Consider the following 9,689-nt stretch of genomic DNA (forward strand, 5'->3'; position numbering starts at 1 on the left):
CTCCCTTCCACCTGGCCAGGGGCCTCCTTCAAGCACATTCCCCCACTCACACCCAAACATGCTCCACATTTCAAAATCTCTCTCTTGACCCCACATCGCCCCTCCCAGCCACCTTCCTAGGCTCGCCCCCCATCTCTCATGGTCACTGCTCCCCCCCACACTCCCATCAGAGTCACCATGGCCTCTGCGGCACTAAACCTGATGGGTGATTCCTGGTCCTCCCAGATCAGCGACGTCCAACCCAGGGCCCGCCCTCCCCACGCGCTGCCACCCCCTGCGACTCCTCCACTCCCACATGGTCCTCTCCACGGGGCTCACTCCTCTGCATCTCATTGGGCCTTTTGGCTGTAAAAACCATATTTTTGGAACTAGGTAGAGATGGCAGTTATACAATATTGTGAATATTCTAAATTCTACTAAATTTTCACTTTTAAGTGATTATTTTATCACTCAATTTTTAAAAAAAGAGAAAGAGAAAGGAATATTTATATGCTGATGTGCCCCGCCCACCCCCCATTCCTGCCTCCAGCCTCTTTCCTCCAGAGCCTTCCTCAGCTACAGGCTCATGTCTCTACACCTCGGAGATCTGACAGCGACTTCTCAATCTAGACATTGCAGACCGAGCTCCTGGTCCCCACACTTGCTTCTCCACCATTTTCCCCATCTCAGCAAATAGCATCTCATCCTTTCCTTTCAAAATAGATCCAGGATTTGACCCTTCACCCGACACCCACTGCTACCACCCTAGACCAAGCCACTGTCACTGTGGTCTGCAATCCTGCAAAGCAAACACCTTCACATTTACCCCGTCAGCCCACGACCCTGTGACACTTCCAGTGGCTGGGAAGACTCCTCTGCTCACATGCCTCCCATGGCTCCCACCTTACCTGGAGTAAAAGCCAGGCCCTCACAGTGATCTCCAAGGCCCTGCATGGTCTCCGACTGTTACCTCTAACCCCGTCTGCCCCACTCTGCTCTGACCCTGCCAGCCTGCTTGTTTCCCCCACTCCACGCCAAGCACACGGCTGCCCCTGCAGCCCCCTGCCAGCCTGTCACTCCCACCCTCTCCCCTCAGCGTGGGTGGCTGCCTCCTCATGCGCCTCCCACCAGTCACCTTCTGGACAACAGCCTGACTCCCAGCTACTCCCCACCCACACCCCAAACCTAGTCATCGCCAATCACGCCACACTCTCCTTCCAGCTGTGCCCTCTCTCTGACCCTCACTCCCGCTTATTGACTCTCATTCTCCATGACCCTCCATGAACCACCTCTCCATCCACCGGAGCCTGTGCCCCAGAGCAGAATGTTCTAGAGAAAGACACACGGCCATGTAGAAGGCACTTGGTGTAGTTCTAGACAGCGTCCCATGATTCAGCTATATCCTCCCAGTACATTCTTACTCCTTGAAACGGCCTTGTCGAGCCCTGTCCTTTCCCCTGCAAGGTACCTGCCCCTGGCCACTGCCCTGGCCTCGTTCCTCATGGAGGAAGCAGCAGCAATGGCTCCGTGGGCCTCCTGTGTGCCCTCCGCGTAGGCCTCTGCTCCCTCTCTCAGCAGAATGCCTCAAAATGCCTGTGCACCTGCTGCCACCAGCTCCCACCAGCCCTTCCGCCTTGCTGTCATGGGCACGACAGCCCACGACCCTGTGACACTTGGTGCTCTCTGCTGACCCACCTCCCAGCCCGCAGGCTCCCTTCCTGAAAGCACTTTCCTCACTTGGCATGTGAGGTTCTGTGCTCTTTTGGGTCTCCTCCAATCTCCATGCTGTTCCTCCTCAGTCTCCTTTGCTGGTTCCATTTCTTTCTTTCTTTCTTTTTTTTTTTTTATTGAATCATAATTGATTGTACATATTTTGGGGATTCAATGTTGACATATATTAATCAAATCAATATTACTAGCACGTATACTGTTACAAATTGTACTAATTATTTATGCCCCTTGTCCAATCTCTCCCTATCTCCCCTCCTCCCCCCAACACTAATAACCTTAGATTTCTTCTCTCCTTCTGAAAGAGTAATGGTTACTCTCTTGATTTATTGCCTAGATGACATGTCCAAAGCTGACAGGTGTGTTCAGGTCCCCCAATATTATCATAGAGCAGATGCTTCTTCTGTCACTCTGGAATGGGCTTTGTGGAGAGAGACATCCTCTTCTTTTCTTTGGTCTCTGCTGGTGACTCTCCTTGTGTCAGTGCACTCCAGTGGCTGGTGGACCATCCGCGTGGTGGTTGTGGCATCTAGCCACTTTTGTGGCAGCCGTGGTTACTGTGGTGGCTGTGGTGGGCCACCCACATGGAGGTGATGTTTTTGGCATGCTGCTTGGTGAAGGCAGTGTGCCTGGTTGTGGGCGGAGGGTCCTGTCCCTGGCTCTATACTCTGGGCCCCCCAGGTGGGGCCACGAGGCGCTGGTAGTGTGCCTGGGCTGGAACTAATTTTTTGTCCTTTGCTTACTTCTAAAATGGGGAAACTTCCTGTGGGAACCAGTACTTGAGCTGTGTGGTTGAGCTAACTTCTTTGCTGCTGTTTCCCTAGGGAAGGCTTTTTGTGCAGCTCAGGGTTTAATGGTTGACCTTATAGGTACTTCCAGTTCTCCAGAGACCTAGTGCACCTGGGTTGTGTAGAAATTCTGATCTGGGCCTGAGTTTTTTCATCGAACTGCACCCCATGCAATTCTGCATTCCAGACCATTCTCCTCTGAGTGGTCCTGTGCTGATTGGGGGTTGGATCAGCTGTCCTTGCTGTGCCCCAGTGTTCTCCTGGTGGGTCCGTCTCCCCCACTGCCCAAACATTTCCCATGGGACAGGCCCTGCATCAGTCCCTTGCAATGACTCATCGGCCTCTGAATGGCTCCCCTTTTTCAGCTGTTCTGGCTCCTTGCTCCTGCATGGGTCCAAGGCAACCCTATTAGTGGTCTTGCTGTCCTGGTGGCCACCAAGGCCCTCTTCTCCCCTGCCACCTCCAAGCAACTCCATCTGAAGGGCACAGCTGCAGCTTCTGCTGGCTCCTGCTCTGTGCACTCAGCAGCTCCAGCCTTAAAGTGGCTGTGGCCCGAAATGCTCAGAGCAGCTTTTTCTTTCTCTCATCGTGGTTTCTCCCCCTTCATGAACTCTGTAGGTCTCTCCTCTTTCCTTGAGCTCTAGCAGCCTCAGCTTGGCTGTTGTTACATTTTTATAGTTGTAAATTGGTTGATTTGTGGGAGAGAGTGACGCTGGGGACTGTCTATTCCATTATCTTGGCCAGAACTCCTGCTGGTTCCATTTCTGACCATTGGGCGTGCTCAGGGCCCAGGGCCCATCTTCTCCTTGAGCCACCTCCCTCCCTTGGGAGCCTCTCCATCCCATCCTCCACCTCTGCAGCCCAGGAGATCTCAAAATCATAGACCCTTGCATGGCATGACACCTCCTTCCTGTTGTTCCCGAGCCTCCCGCTGGGTTCAACTGGCCTTCTTCCTGCTCCTCAACCCAGCCAGGCCTGGACCCAGGTCCCTTGGACTAGCTGTTCCAACAGTCCAGAATGTTCTTCCTCCAGACTTTTGCAAGGCCAGCTCCTTTTCAACATTCAGGTCTCAGCTGGAACGTCATCTTCTCTGACCAGTCTCAGCAGCATGGCCATGCACTGCCGTCACCCTTGCATTTCTTATTCCACCACAGCACCGATCACCTCCTGCCTCCTCTGTCTGTGTGTGCAGTCACTTCTCTGTGTCTGTCTTCCCTCACTAGACTATGGAGCAGAGACCCATCTGGCCCTGAACCTGGGCACTGCACACAGCAAGGCACTCAGTGCACATGCACTGGAGAAAGGTGCCACGCCTGTTGGAACTCAGGGTGGGCACCAACTGAAGGCCCAGGTCTGCCTCCCAGGCACATACAACCCCAGCCACACTGCCACCTGCCGCCTCTGCCTCCCTTGGACCCTGCCAAAGTCCCTTCCTATTTCCAAGCACTATTTCATTGTGAAATAGGCTCATGCAGCCACCTCACAGGTGATAGAGAATAAGTAAATGAACCTGCCTGGCAGGTACCTGGTGCACAGCAAGGGCTTAGAAAATGCCCCTAAATCTAAAGTTGGCAGTGGTCTAGCAGTATAGGGCCTGGGCATGAGGCAGTGTCACCCCCTATCTGAGGTACATCCAGAGCATAGGCCCAGCTCACAGCACCTACCTGCAGGTAGAAGCCAGCTGGTGCCACCACCCAGCCCAGCAGCTCAGGGAGTCCACTGTGGGATAACCTCAGCATGCACCACAGATGGGCGCCTGTACATTCTAATAGTGATGCTGGGGAGAGAAGTTCAGTCTAGGAGGGAGGTGAGGAAGGATGGTAAGGCCTGAGGGCCACCAAGCACGCGGGCAGAGGGAAAGACCTCCGGCTCCTCCCAGCCCTGAGAGCCAACTTGCTGCAGCACCAACCCTCCATACCTGGCCATGGGGTGGGCAGGCACATGAGTCCTTTACCTGTGGCTTGAGCTCAAAACCAGGTAGGGGAAAACAGTCTGGTGGCTCCTCAAACAGTTAAATATGCAATTACCACGGGATCCAGCAATTCCACTCCTGGGTATATACCCAAAATAATCAAAAGCAGGGTCTCCAAGAAGTATTTGCACACCTGCGTTCATAGCAGCATTGTTTACAATAACCAGAAGATGGAAGCAACCCAGGTGTGCATCTACAGGTGAGCTGATGAACAAAATACGGTCTATACGCACACTGGAATATTTTTTAGCCTTAAAAAGGAAGGAAACTCTAACATGTGCTACACATGGATGAACCTCGAGGACATTATGGTAAGTGAAATAAGCCAGACACAAAGGGACTTCAAAAATTTCATGGAAAAATGGAATTAAAAGATAATACAAATCTTTCCATGAACTTTTTGAAGACCCCTCATACTGTATGATTCCACTTATATGAAGTCCCTAGAGGACTCAGATTCATAGAGACAGAAAGTAGAATGGTGGGTGCCAGGGGCTGGGGAGGGGGAGTTGGGGGCTGTTGTCCAATGGGGACAGAGTGTCAGCTTGGGAAGATGAACAAGTTCTGGAGATGGGCATTGGTGATGGCTGCACAACAGTGTGAATGTACTTAATGCCACTCCAGTGTACCCTTAAAGTGGCTAAAAGGGTAAATTTTATGTTATATATATATTTTATCACAATAAAAACAAAAACAAAAACCAGGTGGGCTGCTGTTCCAGGAAGGGGAGGGGTGGGTTGCCCAACCCACCACCCAGCAGCCCCCTGCCACCCACCCACCGGCCCATAGGACCCTCTCCCAAACTAGGCCAAATTCCTAAAACTCCTCCCTGCCAAAGTGCTTCTGCCCCCGCTACCAGCAATTTCTGAAACGTCACCTCTGCCCTGAAGCCTCCCAGGGTTGAGTGAGGAGCCTGCAGCCTGAGTTTAACCCATGGGCCTTGCAGGCATGTACTTCAGTCCTGGACTGGCCCCAGGGTCACTCATACCCGGTCATCCCTGAGTCCTGGGGTCACCCCAGAGCCTGGATTTGGCTGGGGGCCTCAGGTCCAGGCATGGAGTGAACAAGCAACCCCTGAACCACCAGGGTCCCCAAGTGATGGCCCCAAATGATCAGTCTTGTTAGAAACAAAGATTTCCTCCTTGAGCCAGACCTCCGGAGCTGGAAGGCCCAAGGAGCTCCTGGACTGTTGGTTTTACCTGGTGCTCCGGGCGATTCAGACACCCAGGTGACCATAGAATTATCACCCACACCCCAACCCAATTAAAGAGCTAATGTCCTTCTGGGGCATTGGACAACCTGACTCTCAAAAAGGAGAATCTGTCATTTTTTCCAATTAGGTAGGCAGCTTAGGGAAAGCATAGAGGTACCTCCTCTCTCCCCCAACTCCCACCCATTATGGAGACCGCCGCCAGGTATACAGGAGAATGGACCCAAGCCCATGCACCCACCCGCCCAGACCTGTGATGAGAAAAGTCTCTCTGGGTGGTGATGGATGGGGCCCCACGAGCAAGGTTGGAGGAGTCCACCACTGGGACAGATAAAGGGGAGAGCGTCAGAGGAGCTTCTGTGGGGGCCACAGAGACCCCCAGGCTGCCTCCTTCCCAGGAGCCTTCATATGGCCAGCAGGAGTGGGGAGGGGGAGTCTGCCCAAGTCTACCCTGGAACCCCCAGGCCTGGTGGTCAGAGGCGGCCTGGGCCTGCCCTGATGTCCTGTTGCCAAAGCAGATGCCATGGGGCCCCTCACCCTCAGGATGCCTTGCTCACACAAGCATGGCTGGGAACAGCAGCCATGAGCCAGTCCACATGATGGTGTTCTGATGACAACAGAACATGCTGTCCATCCCCAACCCCCATCAACACCAGAGTGGCCCCTTGTCCCCCATCCAGGCCACAGCAGAGACAGGAGGTCCCAGATGCACCCACAGCAGCACAGAACAGGAATAGACCAGCCTAGCCTCAGCCAAGAAGCAGAGAACCTGAGTGAGCATCCCATGGGGGCCATCGGGGGGGGGATGTCCCCACAGCTGCCCCCTGCCTCCTGACATTTCCTGCTCCACAACATGACCACAGCCCTGGGGCAAAGCTGGGAGGGGACACCTAGGCACAGTGAGCATCAGGAGACCTGCTCTGCCTTTGGGGCACCATGTCCCTCAAAACAGCTCAAGTTTTCAAGGCCTCAGTTTCCCAGCTATAAAGTGGGAGCAATCCCCCATAGCTTTCCTGCTCCACAGGCTGCTGGACAGATGAAACAAGGTGCTGATGTCATGGACCAATTTTGAAAAACCAGAGGTCTGGCCTAATGCCAGGAAGTGCTGGGCACTGGGAGAGCCGAGGCTGTGCTCCAAAGCTGAGCGTGGCCAGGGCCCTAGACTGAGGGGCCAAGATGGAAGCTGAGTGGGTGGGCTGGGAGGGAAGGGGTCACTGCAGGGCCCGACAGGCCAAGGAAGTCCCCTCTTCCTCCTGCCAGGCTGGGAGGCCTAGAGGGTGGCTGCAGAGTGGCTTTATGTTCAGAGAAGCCTCTTCTTGGCAGTGTGGCCAGAAACGAGAGAGACAGTGACAAGCTTGGCTCCCCTCCCCCTGGCCACAGCTCCCCGGGGCCAACCCTGAGAGCTGGACAAGCTGATTGCCCTTTCTCACCTGCCTCTCTCTGGCACGGCCTGCTTTCCTGAACAAGTGGAAATACAGGTCCTGGAGAGTGAGGTGGGGAGAGTCTGGGGTGAGGTGGCCCAGCTGGCAGGGGCAGTGCACAGAAGTGAGGTGACCCACCCCCTGCACCATTAGCAAGAGCCCTGCGGCTGCCCTGCCTCAGGAGGGCGGGGGAAAGGCTACCTCGGCCCTGCTGGGCTTACCAGAAATGCCTGTCACTGCCTTCCCTCTGGGACACTCATGCTACTGGTGTGGCCTCTCAGGGCCAACCTTCGGCTGACCAGCAGACTCCCAGGACCTCAAGCTGTCAGAGACCCCTCCCAGCCCAGAGGGTGGGGAAGGGGTGAGAGCAGGGAACTAGGTCCTGTTTTCAGGATGTCCAGAGACTACATGCCTCGAACCAGTTTCTCAGGGAACAAATGCAAGGTCTGCCCACCTCCTTCCCTGGGGACCTAGGTGAGTTAGGCTTGTTCTGAAGGGCTCAGGCAAGGAGCCTCCAAATTCCTGGTGTGCCTGGAGGACAGCCCCTGAGCCAGTGGCCTCTGGGGGCTTTTCCTGCCTGCTCCTCACCTCACAGTCAGGACCAGCCTGGGTCTGCCAGTTCAGGAGCAGGTCAGGGCTGGTCTGACAGCCATGCATTTTACAGCCAATCACAAGACAAGTAGCCTCAGGAAGGGTGAGGAAGTACCTCCTTGGACTCTGGAGCCTTAGAAATCACCCCAGACCAGGGGCCACCAAGGCACCAGATCTGGAAGATGCCCAGCTGGGAGAAAAGGGCAGCAGGTGGACTGAGGGCCTCTCTCTGGGGCCACCTGTTCCCCTGCCTCACCTGTCCTGGCCACCTGCCCCAGAGCAGCTAGGTGCAGGGAGTTGGCAGGGATACCCTCTCCTCACAGAGTCTGGGGAGGTTGGGCAGGGCTTCCTCCCTCTGCTCCGAGCCTGCTGCAAGAGGGTGACTCCTGGTAGGGGGAGCATGACGTCACCTCCAGGGAGCCAGGGAGCCAGGTGGACCCCCCACACCCACCCGCGCAAACCCTCAGGCCGGCTCCTCTGTTCTTTCCCTGAAGCCAGCCGCCGGCCACGATTTCCTCTTTCCTTGCGCTCAGGGCCCGAGGTTTCGCAACGCGGCTGGCGGTCCGCGGGTGACAGCGAGACACGCACCGGCGGGGGAGGGGAGGAGGTGGCACAGCAGCAGGCAGGGGGCCCGTGGGGAGGCACCTTCCAGCCCGGCCAGCCGGGGGGCCCAGGGTCCCCGTAGGTGCCGTCGGGCCCGCGCCCCACCCGAGCACAAAACGAGCCAGGAGGCCAGAGCCCCCATCCCCGGAGGCGCCTGCGGTACCACTCCCAGTCCCCAGGGCCCAGCCCGCACACATATGGGCCTGCACCGCACCCGGCCCGCATCCACCTGGACCCTCACCCACGCGAGCCGAGCCGGCAGCCACCCGGACCCGCACCTACCCAGGCCCGCACCTATCCCGGGCGCATCCACCCGGCCCAAACCTACCCGGGGCGCCGCAGTCGGCGCAGCGCGCGTTCTCGGGCCGCTGCAGCAGCTCCAGGACCGCCCTCCGCTGCTCCTTGGCCATGGCCGCGATGCAGCCCGCGATGCCGATGCCAGGGCCGGGCCCGGGAGCGTCCGCCGGGCTCGCTAGGGCCCCGCGCAGGCCGTCCGCCGCCGCTGCCCCTGCGCCATCCCGGGCTGCCTCAGCCCTCGCGCCGGTTCCGCATTCCTGCCGCCCCGGCTCCGGCTCCGCCGCCGCCGCTCGTGTTGCCGCCGCGGCTGCCGCTCGTGTGCCGGCGCGGGGCCCCGGGCGCACGGCGCGCTCTGACCGGCACGGCCCGCGGGCGGCCCCCAGCGGCGCGGGCGGGCGAGCGGCCTCCTCCCGCGCCCGCCTGAGCGCCCCCAGCCCGTGCGCCCCGGGGGACCCGCCCAGCGAAGTCTCCCCGCTGCCCACCCCCCATTCACGCGCAGCGTCCCACCTGCCCAGGCGCAATGTCCCCGGACACGCCGGTGGGGGGCTTGAGAGATCCAAACAACAGGCCGGCCTGGGTGGGATCAGCAGTCGCTCATGCTCTAACAGTGCCTTCAGACCTAACTGTGCACCAGTCATGGCACAGGGACCCAGGCCGCAGAAGGCTCCTGCTGAGCCCTCCACCCTCAGATTGTATCCAGCTGCCCCCACCCACAGACAGGACGCGAGTGGGCCACATTGAGCTGGACATACCACTCCTGCATTGGGCAGGCTGAGGAGCCCAGGCAGGAAGGTGACATGCAGGGGGGAGGTGACAAGGAACAAAAACCCTGCTTTTGATGTCACCTCTTCTAGAGTTATGCCCCAGCATCTTTTCAAATTCTTTCCATTTTCTTATTAAATTATAAATAATCGATGCTACCTTGTAACACTGAGGTCAAGTGTTTGGATCCCTGCCTCAGCCAGCCACCAAAAAAAAAAAAAAGAAAAGAAAAGAAAAAAGAAAGAAATACTTAAAAACAAATTGAAGGGGCTGGCCAGTTAGCTCAGTCGGTCATAGTGCAGTGTTATAACATCAAGGTCAAACGTTGGGATCCCCTT

The 9,689-nt window shown here is 56.9% G+C and overlaps 1 protein-coding gene across 1 annotated transcript in view; it reads right to left on the bottom strand.

Annotated features, from left to right (window-relative positions):
* The window catches only part of ADAP1 (ArfGAP with dual PH domains 1), a 51,075-nt gene extending 42,373 nt beyond the window's left edge, over nt 1-8,702 (bottom strand). Inside the window, exon 1 of the mRNA XM_063091515.1 lies at nt 8,621-8,702. Within this exon, the coding sequence (XP_062947585.1) occupies nt 8,621-8,702 (82 nt within the window). The remainder of the gene's footprint in view (nt 1-8,620) is intronic.
* Between the last annotated feature and the right edge of the window lie 987 nt (nt 8,703-9,689).

This window comes from Cynocephalus volans, chromosome 3 (genome assembly GCF_027409185.1).
Source record: "Cynocephalus volans isolate mCynVol1 chromosome 3, mCynVol1.pri, whole genome shotgun sequence".
In the NCBI taxonomy this organism is placed as follows: domain Eukaryota; kingdom Metazoa; phylum Chordata; class Mammalia; order Dermoptera; family Cynocephalidae; genus Cynocephalus; species Cynocephalus volans.